Source organism: Thunnus thynnus, chromosome 6 (assembly GCF_963924715.1).
Source record: "Thunnus thynnus chromosome 6, fThuThy2.1, whole genome shotgun sequence".
Classification (NCBI taxonomy): Eukaryota; Metazoa; Chordata; class Actinopteri; order Scombriformes; family Scombridae; genus Thunnus; species Thunnus thynnus.
This window is the reverse complement of record NC_089522.1, coordinates 136,874-156,924: the sequence shown is the minus strand read 5'-3', so window position 1 is coordinate 156,924 and position 20,051 is coordinate 136,874. Positions and strand designations below refer to the sequence as shown.

The 20,051-nt window shown below is 42.6% G+C and overlaps 1 protein-coding gene across 1 annotated transcript; it reads left to right on the top strand.

Annotated features, from left to right (window-relative positions):
- The first annotated feature begins 2,240 nt into the window (after positions 1-2,240).
- Positions 2,241-19,024, top strand: gpr173 (G protein-coupled receptor 173). Its single transcript, XM_067591149.1, has 2 exons — positions 2,241-3,061; positions 14,204-19,024. The coding sequence occupies exon 2, from the start codon at positions 14,388-14,390 to the stop codon at positions 15,570-15,572; it is 1,185 nt and encodes a 394-aa protein (XP_067447250.1). The 5' UTR covers positions 2,241-3,061; positions 14,204-14,387; the 3' UTR covers positions 15,573-19,024.
- The last annotated feature ends 1,027 nt before the right edge of the window (positions 19,025-20,051 follow it).

The window sequence follows — 20,051 nt, the reverse complement described above, 5'->3', positions numbered from 1 at the left end:
ATATATATATATAAAACAAATAAAGAGTTGTATGTAGCTGCGTCTCCCCATTCAGAGACACTGTGCACATTTACCCAAGAGACACAGCAGCATAACTTCAGTGATTATTTAAATCTGCGACACGCCGACAGGATCAGTCAGGATCTAATGTTAATTAATGTTCTGTCTTCTTCTACACATCCAATAGATCAGCTGTTACACACACAGTCCAGGTTCATACTGTTTGGAGTGAAGCAGCGTCCTCCTCATAAATCCTGAGCTCATTATGTCGAGCAGCAAAACTAAAAACTGTAGTAATCAACTAGACAGGACAGAGGAAACTATTCAGTGACTTTTAGCTTCTGAAATGTTTTTAGACAGACAAGCAAAAAAAAAACAAGTTACTTTCTGTTTTTGGTTTAATATCTGCTCCAGCTGGTAAGGTAAGGGGAAAACAGGAAAAACCAGAAGGTGGATTATGTTCTTTAAATTCACATGAAAAACAGAAAAACACAATAATGCATTTCTTTATCCTGTTATCACAACACAACACAGGAACACAGGAGGCAGACAGTCAATTCCCTGCCTAGTCTGCAGGAAAATAGAGGACGTCAGTTGAGTAGGTGGTCCTTCAGTGTGGCCCAGGACACATTGTGTTCACACTGCTAAAAGAATGTGGCCACATGCGGCCCAGACCACCTCTGAATGTGGTCTGAGTGATCAGATCTCAATGTGTCTTGGGTGCGTTCAAACCTGTACCTAGAGCTGTCCACTTGTGATCGGATCATCCGAGACACATGTTAATGCAGGTGTGAACAGGGCCGACGAAGAAGCCTTTCAAATGAGTTCTAGTTAAGTTTAGGTCTATGGTTGATTGATAGGCTATTAATATGACTGGGAGGAGTGGGTTCATTAAGGCTGACATATTCCTCATGACACAGCCAATAAGACAAAATAAATCAATATGATAATCTGAGATTAGATAGTTTATTGATACGGCTTTAGATGACAGAGATCTAACATTTAACTCTTCTATTTTGTTGTACTATTGCAGTGGTGGTGTTAATGTTTATTAGATTTTTAGCTCAGCAGCACATTTGTGGTCCACTTGTAGGTGGTCCAGGGATGTTTTGCAAAGAGAAGGGAAGAGGGAATTACAATAGTTGATACGAGACTGGAATAAGCTCTGCATTTTAACAGTGCACTGGGCTGTTATAGTGGGGCTGTGTTTTTAAGGTACTGGAGAGACAATACAATGCAGGAAGTCCAGTTGGAGTAACAGATTATTGAGTTTAAAGTTTCAGATGACAAAACAGCAGCTGTTTATTCTCACAGACAGGTTTTACAGCTCTATCTAGAAACTTATCACGATGGCAACTGCTTTTTCTCGGGTTGCATCGTTTGAGAAAATAAATAATAGAAACGCGGCATTCAGGTTGCCAGATTCCTGCAGCCCTCTTTGTTGGCACCCCCACTGCGTCAATGCACTGCCCCCATTCAAATGAATGAGAGGGCTGTGTTTTTTCATACAGACCTCAAGATGGTGGTGCTTGAGGAAAAGTAGGGGGATCATCAAAGTCAGTAGGATACATCTGGAAACATCTTTCAGTAAACTATCAGTGTCTGTGCAAACTTTGACCTGCTGGGAGTGATGGTGGAAAAGTCAGAGGTCATCATCTGGCCACCAGGGGCATCTGTACCAAATGTCATGGCAATCCATCGAAAAGTTGTCAAGATATTTCACTCAAAATTAAAAATGACAACCTAATGGTGGCTCCACAGGAGAAGTCAGCAGGATCCTTCATGAATGTCTGCACTAAAGTTCACAGCAGTCAATCCAGAAGCTGTTGAGATATTTCAATATGGACAACTGTCATCCATAGTGCCAGTTATATTCTATTGCATCATATTTTATATAAATATAACTTAATATATTATGCATGAATATGTTAAAATGTATTAGGAAATTATATGACAGTAGATTACTGGGGCATAATGACAAACATGTGCTATAGATACCATTAAATTCATGAATAATTAGCCTCATTATCTCTGCTGGTTCATACTTTTGAAGCAGGAATAACACTGATTTACATGAACTTGGTGAACTCTGCACAGACATAATTGGACTTTTACCAGGACTCTTCCCTTATATTATTTATTTATTTATTTTTAATTTTGATGTAAAGACAGATGTGTTTGTAGATATAAGAATAAGACCAGGTCCACAGTGAGCCCAGCTCTGTGGTGGGGGCGATGGGAGCTTCGTGCCGCCCCCATTGAGACGTGATTAAAACGGGGCCGGTAGCAGCGGGATTATTCCTGAAACCTGCCGACTACAGTGACGGAGAGCCAGCCGGAGGGTCTGGGACTCTGTGTCTGCCGGGCTGCGGGAAAATATGAGGACTGGTCTCGGTGTGATGTGCCTGCTCGGGGCTTCCTGGCCTCTGAACATTAGCTAGCTGACAGGAGCCATTGAAATGTTTGTCCGTGCTAAAGGACGTAATGAACAGCAGACATGAGCTGTTCCTCGGCTTGACTGGAGCAATGCGAGAGGAGGCGCGGCGGCGGAGCGGCAGGAGCTCCACAGGGCGGCTGCTGCTGTCTGCCAGCTCCCACAGATGGCTTTACTGATGCTGCTGTCCGATACCACCGCCTGCGCTTCAGTCTAGCGAGCCTGGAAATACGAGTTGACACACCAGTAAAGCCTACAGGAGTGGTGATGAACCCAGTCTGCTGTCACTGGGATCTACTGGCGACAGGCAGGAGCGTCTGTGGAAAACACGGAGACATGACATGCACAAGAAAAAAGAGGAAACGCAGCTTTGGCTCCTTTAAACCTTTTGTTTTTTAAAGGGAGTCCGCAACAGGCAGCACTCAGCCCTTTTCACACAGATGTGGAGCATTGACACAGCGTCCATACAGCGTGAGGTGCTGCTGTCTGTCTTTATTCACTGATTGTTGGGAGCTTTTCGTGTCGGTGTGTTGGAGCAGCCAGGTGGATCGCTGTAGCCCGTTATTCTCGCAGACCGCAACAGACGGCCTGCCTGCCACAGTCTGGAGGACGAGCGGCCCACAACAGGTAAGCAGCACAACATGACTACCATTTTGTATTGCCTACAGGTCCCTGGACTGCGAAATGCCATGCTGCCTGCCTCTGCATCCCTGCATGCCTTTTATTTGAGTGGGATAAGCCCTGCTGCTGTCTCTCCAGCAGCCTCCTGTAGGCCCAGACTATGGCAGCTCACTGGGACTGCCACCTTTTGTCTGCCTCAGTCTCTAATAGGGGGATGATATGATGAGATGTTGCATTATGCAGGGCCAGTCTTTATATTTGATGCATGCATCACAGCAGCATAAAGCGGTCAGTGTGACGCTGTGTTGTGTTGATGATAAATAACAAGTCTCCAGCAGCTGTAGGGCCCGGCTCAGCACGGGGACAGCCAAGTGATTTAATATCATTTGCTGTAATGTGCCCCCCAGAGAACATAGCGCCACCTCCTGAAGTAATACAGGCTATGAGCTGAATGATTTGAAGCCATGCGGGCTCCTTCATGCTGGACTGCAGCAGATGCACAGTGGCTCTCCAGTCCCCATCAGACCTGTAGGCTCCATGTGAGGAGGCCTGATGGGCCCCGCTGTCAGAGACCAACTCTTTCTACATCTCATCCAGTGAGCTTTGTCGCCTCCTCCCACAGACATCAAGCCAGAGGTACTGGGCTGCTGTTGCTACCCAGTTCCTGACAGTGACTCTGCCCTCCGCCGCCAACCACCTTCCAGCTTCATAAAGCCCCTCCTTCAAGACACACAGCCTCTCACACTTCCCCACAGCTCCCAGCCTGTGGAGCTATGAGGGCTGCAACTCCTAAAATGACCTCATAAAAACAGTCGATCAAAGTGTAATTGATACATTTGATCACAATTTGACAAAACAGCTTTGTTGTTCATCACGCTGTGTTTTCTATTCATTATTCAGTGTTGGCATCTGCATGATTTGTCCTTTAAGCACCATGTGATTTCTTCAGGTTGGTTTTTTTTCAAATTAAATGTCCACAAAGGCTCTCCCCAGTCCTCAGAAACAGCTGATATGACACCATTCCTGGATGGCGCTGACACACATCAGTCCAGTGATTCATTAAATGATTAATTCAGACATTCTTCAGAGATTTCTGACCTGAAAAGGCAACACCAACATTCGGCCTAGTTTGCATGCTAACACAATCACAGTGACGAGGCTAACATGCTGATGTTTTGCAGGTAATGTCACTACATGTGGAGGCTCTGAAGCTACGAGGTAACCCCTTAACGCACAACTATGAATCCAGCTTAAGTGGTTGATTTGGCAAATAGACGTATGGTTTTAGGAGAGTTCACCATTTTTCAAGTCTGAACATTAAAGCTGTTTTTCTTGCTGTAATCATTCCTCCTGTTCATACTGACCATTAGAAGATCCCTTCATAATGACCTTACAATGGAAGTGATGGAGGACAAAAAAATGGATTTAAAAGTTTATCTGAAGCTAATATGAAGCTTCAGGGAAACACTGTCCGAGGAAACACAAAGAGGGAATTTGATGCTAAAAAGACTGTAAATGTGTCAGATATCCACTTGATATGACTAACTCAGACTGCTGAAGCTGAATAGAAGCTTCACACAGACTTTTAAATGACTGTGTGGACACACTGTGGATTTTATCCTCCATCACTTCCATTAAAGCACATTTGAAGGATCTTTTAATATCCAGTATGAACAGGAGGAATGATTACAGACACCTGACTGCTGCTTTAACACACACTGGAAAAACAAACCCCTGCATCTGCAGCATACAGCTGCTTCCTTAAGCTTTTCAATGAGAAGTCCCCCACACAGTTATTGAGACAGTCCCAGATGGGGCTAAGGTGTAGGGGTCTGTATGTCTCGGATGAACTGTTGTCAGATTGTCGGGCCACGTCTGAAACCCCATCCCATCTCACATCCTAACTTCACACAGTGATGGCTCAGGTGTGTGTAGTTGTAAAGTGGGCAGGCTCTCTGTTTTCATTCTTCAGGTTTCCATGAATGCCGCGAGGAGAGACTGTCCCCATTTCAGTGATTATTGCTGGGAATGTCCTGATCCTGATCCTTTAAGATTAGACATGGGCCAATAAGAGTCTGATCTGATACATTTACATAGCAGCAGAATATATACAGTGTTTATTTAATATGTATCTGACATATTGAAATAGCAGCTGTTGCCTTTTCACAAGCTACTTAATCCAAATACTGAAGGTCCTGATTCAGAACTATTAAAGTGAGCAGCTTATTTGTTATTGATAAATGAATGAAAGTTTAAATGCAAAATATGTCATTTCAACCGCTGGAGGTCTCTCATTCAAAACAAGCAAGGGATCATGGGAGTTGTTGTCTTCATTGTTAAATAACCAGCTTCTCTGGGATAGGATTACTCCAGCCTTCATCGTTCAGGATGTTTCTACTGGGAGCCAAATTATCCGCAGAGGTCTCGTCCTCTCCAAAAACAAACGTACACGCAGATTAAAATCAGTAAAAGATACTGAATGAAGCTGTTTCACCGAAAAAATCAGTGTTTCTCCGACGATGTTTGGTGACCACCGGACTTCCTGGAGGGGCTGTTAGCCGAGCTGCTGCTAACATTTGTCCAGTTTATTTCTCTGATAACTTAAGATCCAGACGTCCAATGACTAAAATCCTTCTTCCGGCTAAAAGATATAGTTAAAAACCACCTAAATTTATCATGAAAATGTGGCTTAAAACTAAATGAAAGTCCATTTATAACAGTTTGTGTGGAACAACCACAACACCGATGTATTATCTTGTATGTGTGTAAGTTACTCTTTGGTAGACGCCATTGTAGCGGACAAACACAGCGCCGCCGTATGCATCTTGTGCGTGTTTACTCTTTGGTAGAGGAGGTATGACGCCATCGACAGGCGACCAAATGAAACGGTCCGTTACTTTGATTAAATTACAGATTTCTCTGAGTTTGAACATTGTTGGAAACATTTGGGATAATGTAAGTACACAACTCAACAACATATATAACACAGGTCTAGTTGTTTTTACACATTTTAATGCGGAATAATTACATATTAGAGCTTTAACTGGAGAATGTGACTCCTGAAATTGATGTGTGGCGATCTTTTAGAGAGAAGACAAATCACTCTGTTGTTAACCAGCAGTCTTTACCAAAATGTTGCTGCAGATAAAATCTATTTTTTTGATCACAATGTCAGACAAAATGAAGAAAAGTCCAGGTTCATGACAGCAGCAGTGCTGTGAGATTCGATATATTGACATATAAAAATGAGTGATCACAGGGAGAGCTCAGGGCACAAAACGTTCTGAAACAGTGACAGAGCCGTGGCAGGAACCAGGGACCAGGAACCAGGAACCAGGAACCAGGAACCAGGAACCAGGAACCAGGAACCAGGGTGTTACAGAGTGGAGGTTCCTCTCACTAATGATCTTTGGAGTACAGACACACATACCTGACAACAGACAAGTTTTAATGTGGCCCATCATCAAGTTACAAACAGAATGAAGATGAATTAGTGAGAAGCTGCGAGCTGAATGTTTCCTACACTGCTGCTCTTAACCAACCAGAGAGAGAAAAACCAAGACTTTGTGTATTTTGCCAAACAACCGTTTGGTTTCAGATGTGATCATTAGATCGATTTTGCAATTGAATATTTAATTTGACTAACTGTAAACTGGACTAATAACTCATGTCACTAAATATCATAAACTGCATCCTTAACCAACATTATCTACGTGATCTGATCATTTTTATAAAACATATTTAACTGGTGAAATAGTCCTTGTATCCTTGGTTATATCCTCTTCTTCCTGCCTTTTGCCAGCACACTGTTGTATTTCTTAGCTCATTACTGCCACCAATAGATCAGTGGAACAGTGTGAAGGCAGGAATGTGTATCAGAACCAGAACCAGGTTTATTGCCAAATAGTTTGACGTACAATTTGCCTTCGTGTCATAACAGTCAAAAATATTATACAATAGTCAAGTAATTCTCAGGGATGTGATTTTTCCGATGAATCTGGAATTCTGGATTTTCCGAGCTGACAATGTGACCCACGTGAATCATGCAGATCCCTAAAAAATATTTTTTGGGGGGGGCAACGGGTTGGTCAACACCAGTAACTAGTCTACGCCAGGATGTTTGGCTAGGGTGCAGAACACTCACCGGAGCAGTAAATACGCAACCATGTGTTTACTGTGGATGGCGGAGCTGTTGAACAGATTTGTGGAGTTTGTTGGTTGCAGCTGTGGCCGTTAGCAGTTAGCTCTGCTTGTTAGCTGCTGAATCGCATCAGCAGCGAGCAGCCACCGGACTTCACATCTGTTGATCAGTCCGATCAGATCTGGACTGTCTAGAGAAGGTCTGTGGTTGGTGTGCTGTTTGACAGGCAGGTAGGAGGCTCGGTTATCTGAGTGTCACTGTGCTGTATGTAATCAGACTGAACTCGACTAACAGATGTTAGTCAGGCTGAAATAAAGTTATTTTTCTGCTTCTGAACAGTGAGATCAATAAGTCAGAGTTTAGAGTGAACCTGAGTACAAATAGTTCTTTAATTAGTTATTTATGGTTTCAAAGTTTGAGATTTTGAGCTTTTCAAACGATGATCAGTGTGTGCTCGTAAATCATCCTTTAAACCTGTCAAAAGTCTGCTGGGAGAATGCAAGTTTGTAAATGTGTAGAAATGTCAGTGGGGGTCCTGGGCCTTGTTGATGAGGCTCGCAGCAGGCAGGAAGAAACTGTTCTTGTGGTGTGAGGTTCTAGTCTTGATAGACTTCAGCCTCTTTCCAGAGGGGAGTATTTCAAAAAGTTCATATCTGGAGTGGGAGGGGTCGGCCGTGATCTTCCCTGCTCCTGGAGGGATGGCAGGTTGCAGCCCATCACCTTCTCAGCACAGCGGATGATTCGTTGCAGTCTGCCCTTGTTCTTGGCAGGTTGAACTTCTTCAGCTGCCGCAGGAAGCACATCTCTGCTGAGCCTTCTTGGGGAGGCTGCTGCTGTTCTGCTTCCATGTAAGGTCCTGGCTGATGGTGGTTCCCAGGAAGCAGAAAGACTCCACGGTGTCGACTGGGGAGTCACACAGGTGATTTCCCTCTGAAATCCAAAACCATCTCCTCTGTATTTAGAGTGTTTAGCTCCAAGTTGTTTTGTCCGCGCCAAGTCACCAGGACCGTCCTTTGGTCTTTAAATTGACAGTAGAATCATTCAGGTTGTTGGCCAGGCGTGAGACGTTAATGGAGTCGGGGGCTTTAAGTTTGTAGTTGGTCATTTGTCTGAGGCCTCTCCAGACGGAAGAAGTTTTTAGCTGAGAATTGTTGTTGGAGTTTCTCAGAGTCATTTAGCCTCTTTCACCTCCTTGCTAAACCTGTATTTCACCTCTTTAAACTTGCCCCTGCCTCCACTCCTGAACACCTCTTCCTCTCCCAGCCTTAGTCGACTGAGTTTAGCTGTGAAACCAGGGTTTGTCGTTGTTGTAACTCAGCCTGGTGCATGATGGTATCTACAGTCTCTGTGTACTCATCTAGACTGTTGAGGCCAGTCCTGAAATCACTACAATCCAAACACTAATGAACTGTTACACCTCCTAGATATCCTCACCACAGGCTGAGAGTTTTCATTTCTGTCTGTATGTGGGGATTGATTATTATTTTTTTTTTTTTTTGATTAAAAACAGATTCCAGATCAGGAGAACAGTTCTGTAAAATCACTGTCACATTGTTATACCAGCCATCATTTGTGTAAAAACAGATACCTCCACCCTTCGTTTTGCCGTAGAGTTCTGTGTCGCGGTCTGCTCTGAAAAGTTGGAAGCCTGCCAACTGCAGTGCAGAGTCCAGTATTGATCCACACAGCCACGACTCTCTGAAGCACAAAACAGAAGATGAAGAAAAGTCTGTTTTTCCCCAACAGCAACTGAAGTTCTTCCAGTTCGTTGCACAGTGATCGCATGTTGGAGAGAAATATTCCTGATGTCGGAGTTGCACGAATGCACCGGTGCATTTCCCTCTCTGTCTGTGTTTCACTACCTGACCAAAGGTGAGGACACCTTTGACCAGAATGTCCAATAATTCCATAGATGAGGCGAGAAAAGGGGGAAATAAATCTGCATGTTTGTCTCATGTGCTTGTGTGAGCCAAGTACAAAGGGACCCTCTAGTGACCGCAGTACTCCATAGTGTTACTAGTGTTCAAAAGCTCCAAAGGGTACCTTTTAAAGTTGCACAAATCAACATGTAACATACAGCACCAGTCAAAAGTTTGGACACACCTACTCATTAAAACAATACTGAAGACATCACAACTATGAATTAACACATATGAAATTATGTTGGAAGCAAAACAAGTGTAAACAAAGCAAAATATGTTTTAAATTTTTGATTCCTCAAAGTAGCCGCTCTCTCAACCAGCTTCATGAGGTCGTCACCTGAATGCTTTTCCAACAGTGTTGAAAGAGTTCCCACATATGCTTGTTGGCTGCTTTTCCTTCACTCTGTGGTCCAACTCATCCCAAACCACCTCAGTTTAGTTTAGGTCAGGTGATTATGGAGCCCAGGTCATCTGATGCAGCTGCATCACTCTGCTTCACGGTCAAATAGCCCTTACAGATACTGGAGGAGTGATTTGGGTCATTGTCCTGTTGAAAAACAAATGACGGCCCCACTAGGCACAAAACAGATGGGATGGTGTGTCGTTGCAGGATGTTGTGGTAGCTGTGCTGCCCCCCCCACACACACCATCACACTACCTCCTCCATGCTTCATGATGGGAACCACACATGCAGATACCATCCGTTCACCTTCTCTGTGTCTCACAAACACACAACAATTAGAACCAAATATCTCAAATTTCATCAGACCAAAGAACAGATTTCTACTGGTCTAATGTCCATTCCTTGTGTGTCTTGGCCCAAGCAATTCTTTTCTTCTTATTGGTCTCCTTCAGTAATGGTTTCTTTGCAACAATTCCACCCTGAAGGCCTGATTCACACAGTCTCTTCATATCTTAACAGTTGATGTTGAGATGTGTCTGCTACTTGAACTCTGGGAAGCATTGATGTGGGCTCTAATCTGAGGTGTTAACCGGTGATTTCCAAGGCTGGTAACGTTAAGTCGGAGCAGAGGGAACTCTTGGTCTTCCTTTCTTTGGGCGGTCCTCATGAGAGCCAGTTTCATCATTGTGTTTGATGGTTTTTGTGACTGCATGTGAAGAAACTTTCAAAGTTCTTGAAATTTTCAGGGTTGACTGACCCTCATGTCTTAAAGTAATGATTAAGCGGTTCTTGCCATAACATAGATTACTACAGTAGTGGAATAGGGCTATGTGTACCAAGACTACCTCAGCACGACACAACTGATGGTCTCAAATGCAAGGCCAGAAATTCAACCACTTAACATTTGACAAGTTACACCTGTTGATTGAAAACCATTCCAGGTGACTATCTCATGAAGCTGGTTCAGATGTTGCCAAGAGTGTGCAAAGCTGCCAGTGGTGACTTAGAGGAATCTAAAATATGAAACTTATTTCATAGTTTTGATATCTTCATTATTGTTCTTCAATGTAGAAAATAGTAAAAATAAAGAAAAACCCTTGAATGAGAAGGTATGCCCAATTTTTTGACTGGAATGAAAAGGGTCACTTGTGCTGATGCAGCCACAGAGAATTATCATCATCTCTGCAGTTGCCCACAGCTCTACAGAACTTTTTAGCCCCTTGTAGCTCACTGTTTTACAGCCCACAACCTCCACTCTCATCAACCTGGTTCCCAGCAGCAGCAGCAGCAGTAGCTGTTTTCAGTCATAAACCCACTGTACTCTGTACTCCACCCACCCAGCAGAAAACAGCAGACACACAGTTAGAGACTAGCTGGTGAACATAGTGGAGCATTTAGCAGAGCTGAGAGTGAATATGGTACTTACATTCATCAGGTGAACACAAACATGACTCCAAATGAATGCTAATGTTGCTCTGTGTCTGCTGGATGTGTAAACAGGTCATGTGTACCATATCAACTTCATAAGGCCACAGATAATATATCTAACAGGTGAGGTGCATGATCCTCAGTTTCTTGTGTATTGCTTCCCGGTGTTGCTTTAAAAAGATTGGGGCATTTAACGTTCAGTGTTAACAATACCTATTATGACAACTATTTTAAATGGAGAACCAGATCACAGTATTTTAAATTAGTAATTGAAGGATTGGGTTTTAATCAGTCTTAAAAGATAGGCTCATATTTTCATGTTTTAAAATAACAGTCAGGTGCACACACGGACATTTAAAGAGGGTTTTCTTGCCATAATGTCACAGCAAAGAACCCTGGGAACTTGATGCTATTGCTTAGATATTAACTCTCATGTCTGGGGTTTCCAGGGCCTGGCTGCCTATGCTTTCATGATGAGTGTTCAGCTGCTAGGCTAAAGGTTAGGTATATGGACTTCGCTGTTGCCTCGCTGCCCCCGCACTGATGCAGTGCCCGTCACTCTCTGTGATCTGACACAGCTTAGCTTTGGTACTCCATTGACAGTTCATTTGTTTCCATGTAACACGCAGACAGTTGAAAACAAAACTCCATTATGAGAGCGGAAAACCCGATGGACCCTCTCTGTCTCCGTCACAGTAATCAAAAACCTTTTCCCAAAACCAGGTCCCCACACCAGTCCTGAATTGTCTCTCATGATCACTCTGGCACGTCCCCCATTCAAACTACAGCTATGTGATTAGGTAAGCCCGCCCCCCTAGCCTGACAGCCATGCAGGACAGCCAATAAGGAGATGGTGTGCCTGTTAATGCTGACTATTAGTTAGTATTAAAAGATCCCTTCATAATGCACTTACAGTGTAAGAGATGGGGGCCAAAATCATGAGGTGGATAGGGCGATTTTTTTTTTTTATTATTATTTTTTCCTCCTAGTGGTCACACACTATATTGCAGCCCTGCAGCCCAAAAAGCATTTTCCCAATAGACCATTACTGTAAAGGAGATGTCTGTTAAACTGTTGATAGGAAACCTCAAACTGCAAACAAGGTCGATTATGACTTTTTCTATTATGAATTTTTCCTTGAGCCAACAAAAGCGATTTAAAAATCTGTGACATCATCACAATGTTAAGTCTATGGGTCGAGCTGGAACTGAAACACTACTGTGCATATTCAGTGGGCCGCACAACACGGAGGCTAGAAACTTTTTTTGGTGTATGCACCAAGCAAGCAATTCTTATTAGACTGAATGGACGCCATTTTTGGTATCCAGCTCTTATAATTCATCCATTGCCTAAATCCACAGTCCTCCTTTAAAAGTTTATCTGAAGCTAATATGAAGCTTCAGCATCCAAATGAGTCAAATCAAGTGGCTATCTTCCAAAGTTAGTGTTTTTAATACAAATTCCTCGGACAGTGTTTCCCTGTTGAGCTGCAGGTGGAAGTATAGTAACAAAAAGAGGAACTTTGGCACTAAAAAGACTGTAACGTTGAAAGATATCTACTTGATTTGACTCATTTGGACACTGTAGCTTAATTTTGTTTGATTTTGTCCTCCATCACTTCCATTGTAAGGTCATTATGAAGGGATCTTCTAATGGTCAGTATGAACAGGAGGAATGATTACAGCAAGAAAAACAGATTTCAATGTTCATTTGGGCTCCTGACTGTTGTTTTAAGACAGACTTGAAAAACTGTGAACATGTCCTTTAATGCAGCTGTCAACAATTGGAATGAAAAAACATGCTGTTGAGACCGACTCTAAATGTTGTGCAGTAGTAGCAAAAGCAGTTGAGTGCTGACATTTTGAGTCGTCATAGAAGGATCAGCAAAGAAAGCAGAGATGTACCAAATAACCACCATGTCCATCACTTTCTGTGTGTACAAGTCCAACACTGTTAAAACTGTAAGTGTTAGTTGTTATCCCCATTTGTACAATTCATTGTGTTGAGACAACAAAAACGCACAAAAAGACTGAATTCTTTTGACGTCCTTACTCAGTGTTTGGTCTCGTGTTCCTGTGGAGATAAAACACCACAGTGATGAAGGCTGTAGTGGAACAACGAGGAGTCTCTCTGCTGGTTACACCTTCACAGAGGATTCAGATCCCTTCACTTCTTGCACACTTTATTGTGTTTAGATCAATCTGTTCTCAATTAGCCATAATGACAAAGTGAAACATGTTTTTAGAACATTTTGCAAATTTACTCTAAATCAAAAACTGAAATCTGCTGTATGTATAAGATGACTGAAATGTGTTTATTGATAATCTTAGTGACTTGGTGTTTTTAAAGAGTTTTAGTTGATGGACCCAGTTTTTTTTTTTTTTACTGGTTAACCAGCTTTTTATGACTATTATAATTCATGTTTTATCCATCATTACTTTGATTGGCATTAGTTTGTTTTTCTTTCGTCTTCCTCTTGCCTGGTTTTATTCCTCCTGCTTTAACTTCTTTATTTGTGACGGTGTGGAGTATTAGAGGTTCATGTAAACAGATTAGCCTTAAAACCTTGAGACCTTTACCAGATGATGATCAATAGCTGGGTTACTCTGCATGGGCAAGTAACCTGTTTCAAGTGATTACTGGCCTTTATTTCAAAATATTTCCTCTGTATAATGTCAATTATTGATTGATGTTGTGTATATATTTGGCCCACATCAGTGTAGTAATGAGTTAAGATACTGTTATTTGACTTGTTTACCATATCCAAAGATAATTGCTGATTTGTAAAATAGAGGCATCCCTAAAAGAAAGAAGAAAATCACCCGTTGCTGCCTTTTAGTTCTTGTACATATTCATACTGACTCACTACAGACATAAAGGGTGAAAATGTTTTGTGCTGTAATATTACAGGCGGACACTTACTGTTTGGTTGCTACATTTCACCCATTTCAGTTGCTTTTGAATGAGGAACTAAAATACACAACAACACAACTGTTTAAACTACTTTTCACTGTCCAATGTGTCAGGAAAACTCCCTCCACTCACATATGCCCATAGGTGTTGCCATGGTTACCAGATGATCTTACATAATTCCTAACATGAGTAATGCAAGAGGCTGAGATGGCCTTCCTGACAGTTTATGATTAGGAGATGGATTTAATCGTTAATAATTCAGTGTAACATCACATGTACTATTTACTATGTGTGGACTCCACAGACCTGTCCAAACTCCTAATTCTCTCTCTTCTTCATAGTTTTTTTCAGGCTCTTGGAGAGGACCAGGACATGAGCCGACATACAATGGGGCAATGTGGATTGAGGTGTTCCTGTTCCTTGTGAACTGCAGGTGGGAAGCCACCACGAGGACGAAGGAACGACTAGCAGACGGAGGAGGCGGTGGAGGAGTGGTGGCTTTGGTGTCTGAAGGAAAGGTGCTATATGGGTGGGGGGGCAATCGGGATGGCGAATGGAAACGAGAGCAGCGAGGGGCCTGCAGGACCCATGGCAGCAGTGGTGGCTACCACAGGAGGTATGGTAGCAGAGAGTCCCTCCTCTGCTCTCTCTACCTACATCAAACTGGTGCTACTGGGGCTGATCATCTGCATCAGTCTGGTAGGCAACCTGGTGGTGTCTCTGCTGGTACTGCGGGACCAGGCCCTGCACAAGGCACCTTATTACTTCCTGTTGGACCTGTGTCTGGCAGACACCATTCGCTCAGCCATCTGCTTCCCCTTTGTGCTGGTGTCTATAAAGAACGGCTCAGCCTGGACCTACAGCGTGCTGAGCTGCAAGGTGGTGGCCTTCATGGCGGTGCTCTTCTGCTTCCATGCCGCCTTCATGCTGTTCTGCATCAGTGTTACACGCTACATGGCAATTGCACACCACCGCTTTTACTCAAAGCGCATGACATTCTGGACATGCGTGGCTGTGGTGTGCATGGTGTGGACGCTGTCTGTGGCGATGGCTTTCCCGCCTGTTTTTGATGTGGGCACTTACAAATTCATTCGCGAGGAGGACCAGTGCATCTTTGAGCATCGCTACTTCAAGGCTAACGACACGCTAGGCTTCATGCTAATGCTGGCTGTGCTCATTCTAGCCACACATGTTGTCTACATGAAGTTAATCCTCTTTGAGTACAAGCACCGCAAGATGAAGCCAGTCCAGATGGTGCCGGCCATCAGTCAGAACTGGACCTTCCACGGGCCGGGGGCTACTGGCCAAGCAGCAGCCAACTGGATTGCGGGCTTCGGCAGGGGTCCGATGCCACCCACCCTGCTGGGAATCCGGCAGAACTTGCACAACCAGAACCGGCGCCTGTTGGGCATGGAGGAGTTCAAAGTGGAGAAGCAGCTTGGCAGGATGTTCTACGTGATCACCCTGCTGTTCCTGGTGCTCTGGTCTCCCTACATAGTGGCTTGCTATTGGAGGGTGTTTGTCAAGGCTTGCACAATACCACACCGGTACCTCTCCACCACCGTGTGGATGAGTTTCGCCCAAGCCGGTGTCAACCCTATTGTCTGTTTCTTCCTTAACAAAGACTTGAAGAAAGGGCTTCTTTCCCACCTACCAGCCTGCTGCAGGACTAAACCTCATCTGCCACGAGAGCCTTATTGTGTCATGTAAGCAGACATGATGATCTGAACATGAGAAAAAATAAGGAGCAGCCAACAGATGTGTTGTGGGAGTGATTGCTTGAGTTATTTTGGCATTTGATTCAATGCAAGCTACTTTGAAGCAGTGGGTGTGAACTAGTGAGTGTCATGGTAAAAATCCTGGAAGGGTAAGCATGTATTTTCATCTACGAACCCTTTTTTCACTCAAAACAACAGCATACATGGAGTCAGACCTTGACTTTTGATAACAGGGGAAATATATTTTAATAGCAAAACATGCAAGTAATAATGCAGTCATTGTGGAAACCAAGCCAGACAAATAGCCACATAACATGACATAAGCTGCTTGATGAAGAAGGTCAACATGGCCAATTAGAAAAGCCCTGGATTGACACAAATGCTGTTTGAGTTGGTTTGGTGACTGAGAGAATGCAGAGGAGGTTTGCTAAGAAGCAACTCTTCTGGTCAAAATCTAAATTTTACTATCATGCTGGATTAGTTTGTAAAGCCAGATGATGTTAGTTGTATTAGCCTCTATGAATGTTTTCAGTGATTTCTTACATTAATACATTCTTACATTTTGTTCATGTGCTAGAGCGACACACGAAACGAGGGAGAGATATGCAACAAACATTTCTGTTCATAGTTGGCGTCTTAACCCCTGATCTACAGGGGGGCCCCCTAACGGCACATTTTTAATTGGTATTTCATTTTAAATATTTGACAATATTAACTGAAAAAAATGTTTTCCAGTAGTCCATGAGCTTATCATCTAGATTTCCCAACACTCTGTCCAAAGACATTTGTTCAGCTGTTTAACTTTGTAGAGACAATTAAAAAGAATGAAGCTGAAGTTTTTAATGGTCAGTTAAGTCTGATGGGACTCAGTTGAAATGATACATTAGACACATTACTGTATGTCACATTCTGGCCTGAAAATGATTTTAAAATCATGTGTGTGTTGTTAAGTCTTTAAAAAATGAGGAAACACTGTATTATTGAACTCAGCAGAGGGAACAAAGGCAGCCCAGCGAGATGGTTTAGAGTTTGTAATGAAATCTAAGTGCTCCTATGAACATCGTCCACACATATCATTACTGCTTCTTGTGTCTGAAGCAAACACGTCAGTGACAGGAACACCAAGAAATGCTGTGCACCAGCTTTGATGACTTTTGATGTATTTTCTTTGCGCTCATCTTTGTTGACGAGTTATCCATGTCTACGCTTTCTGAACCTGTTACTCTTTGTGAACTGAAATAGACTGGATCTGTTGATCTGTTACAGGGGACAGCAGAAGTTCTACTGCTGATACACACGTGTGTTTTTAATGTGCAACTGATCAGCTCAGTTAATAATAAGAAGTTGATTACAGCAGCTGGTTATAGCCCACTACTATTCCTTATCTGAGCTTTGCACTTACAGATGGTGCACGAAGGATCTCCAGTAGCTGGGATCAGATACTGAGGGTGTGTCAGAAGTCACTTCCCATTGGCTACCAAGTGCACTTTATTTTCTTTACGCCATTTTGAGTGTCTGAATGTTAAGTTTAAAAAGTATGAACCATGTAGTGCCCTCAAATTTGTCATGTCCAGAGCAGGTACACTATATTTGTGTACCATCACCTCTGGTCTTACAGCTGTGTGTAAACCAGCTCTCTATATTTTGACAGAGGAGGATTATATGAAGCTGGATGGTGACACACAGCTGACAGACTGTGATAGTGTCCTGTGTTTTGGACTCTCTGTTCCCTCAAAGTCCAGCAGTATCAAGACAACAAGAAGATTTTCTGCTGGTCAGCTGAGCAAATTTACTTTGTGATTTACTCTGTCCCCACATACACATCTGTTCAAATCCACTGAAATGACTAGATTTTGTTCTGAAATTTTGCTGTTTCAAATGCTGGTGTTACTGGGCCTTTAGTTTTTGTGATGTGACTGCACTTGTCACTGATTATTCCTGTCTGAAAGCTCAACTGACTGAGTCACTACAAGTAGCTATGAAGTGTTAATTATGTCTGACTGAGAGAACGAGGGAGAGAGAAATAAAACAGCAGGAAGAAAACTGTCTTGCTGTCTGAAAATCTGAGTAAAAAGAGCTACACTGGGCCGAGGAGGAGAAATGTTGTTCTATATTAATAAGCCAAAGTAAAACAGACACTGCAGAGTAAATATAAGTATCGTCCAGTCTGCAGAAACTATGTGGCGATAAAGTCTCTGCAGGATGTTTTTGTCTCCAAACACTCTTCTTGGCACATTTTCATTCTGTTTGTCAATGGAAAGAAGCAAAACTTCCGTCTGTGCCAGTGATGCTACCCTAAAGCGTTTCGCTTTCATCTCCCGTGAAACACAAAACATACAATAAGGAATTCTTTCCCGCCTCAAAATGAAATGCTGTGTGTTTAGATTTTTTCCGAAGGACAAATCAAAAGTTACATCTGTGAAACGCGTTGACTGAAAAGAACTGACTGCTGAAGAAAATATTTTCTAGAGAGACTTCATGTAACTGATAACTACTTCAAGCTCTCCAGTAACATGTCGACAGGTTTCTTTTGTTGCATGTGAAAGACCGTAGATAGCAAGTGAAATGTGAAAATACACAACCAAAGCACAGGCCAGGCTGTCTCAGCTGCAGCAGACACTAACGAGTAGGGGAACCAGTAGCTCGGTGTAGGGCTGATGATATGACCAAATAAACCTGGGGTCGATTCACGATTTAAAATCGATTTTTGATTGTAAAATGCAGGAGTTAAACAGACAGTTGAGCAAGAACAATTAAACATCTGCATCACCTGCAGGTCGTCATCATTACGTATAAAATACAGGTTATCACACAGATATTTATCCAGTTTAATAATCAGTGTGGACACAGACAGAGCAGGAAGGTCGGCTAACAGATCTGCTGCTAGCTAGCGTTAGCTACCCAGCAAGTAGAGACAAACTGAACAAAGTAGAATCATGAAACTGTTTCGTCAACTCAAATCACTTCAACTGTCCTGAGATGATACGTCATCGAGAAACACGAACCGAGAGCAGAGATGAGTCATTCTCAGTCCTGTAAACTGCAGCAGGTGAACATCATAGATACAGAATATACATGTAGATATCACATCGCTGCTAGTCATTGGGTCAACGTGGCCGCCATATTGCAACGGGGGGTAGCTGCACCTCTGAATGTGTACAAGTATATAGTGGGAAGAGATCTACCTGCTCCTACAGCTGTCATAGCTCACTGAATTGTCAATCAATCAATCAATACATTTTCCAGCAGCCTGGGTTGTCACAAAGTACCAGTCATTCATGTGTAATACAGAATACTTGTTGAGCAAAAATGATGGTTTTCATACAAAGTAACAGCAGGCTAGTGGACTACGGTCCACCTTCTGTAGTTATTTTATTTCCTGTTTTGACTACTGTGCTCATTTAAATTTTAATAGTTATAACTATTAAAAATGTCAAAGCTTCACTGTTCTGTTTAATGATTTTTATGATGAGTTTTATTCATATTTTCACAGGCAGGAAAAAAGTGTCGCACACTCTGGTTCCAAATGTATTTCTCTTTTATTATTCAAGATCAACGATCACAGCAGGACACAGATACTGGTTTGTTATACAGGCCGCACCCCGGTAGCACAGCTGATGGTGATCAGATAATCAGGTTTCACCATTATGGTGAGAAAAAACAATCAGATCTTCAGCAAGTAACAAACTGTAACAAACAGTGACAGGAACTACAGCCAATCAATTCTCTTCATATCAGGTGACAAACATCTTGTTTCATAACACATATAGAGATTAAAGATAAGTTCATGATGTTCATCCAGAGCTGAGCTTGAACTTTACTTGAACTTTCTCTGTATATCTATTAGAAACCTTCTCAAAATCAATGTCATTTTTAACATATTTGAATGTAAAACTTTAATCTCACTGTTTGTTAACAGTCTTGATCTGCTGAAGGCCTTTTGATTGTTTTTTCTCACCATAATGGTGAAACCTGATTATCTGATCACCATCAGCTGTGCTACCGGGGTGCGGCCTGTATAACAAACCAGTATCTGTGTCTTGCTGTGATCGTTGATCTTGAATAATAAAAGAGAAATACATTTGGAACCAGAGTGCGTCTGCTTCCAGTGATCAGCACCTCACTACAACCCTTGCTGTGTGTTACTTTTCCACTATATTTCACACACACACACACACACTAGACTGACATTTCCAAACTATTTCCATATACAGTAAGTTATGTCATCAGTGGGCGCCAGTTGTAACAGTTCACATCCTGCCCAGTCAATCCGTTTTGTAAAAACAAAACCAAAAGCAGCAGAAAAAAGCAACTGAGTCGTGGGCTGCATGTTTGTGATGAGAGACATGATCTAATCTCACACAAGTTTAGTCAACATGAGAGCAGCGTTTATTCTGAGGGAGACGGTGGACTCTGTGTGTGTATCCAGGTCTGCCATCAATAAATGGAATAATAATAATAATACATGCAA

What these genes read in the sequence shown, in the direction of transcription:
- gpr173 (XM_067591149.1), top strand. Translation starts at nt 14,388, where the DNA reads ATGGGTGGGGGGGCAATCGGGATGGCGAATGGAAACGAGAGCAGCGAG.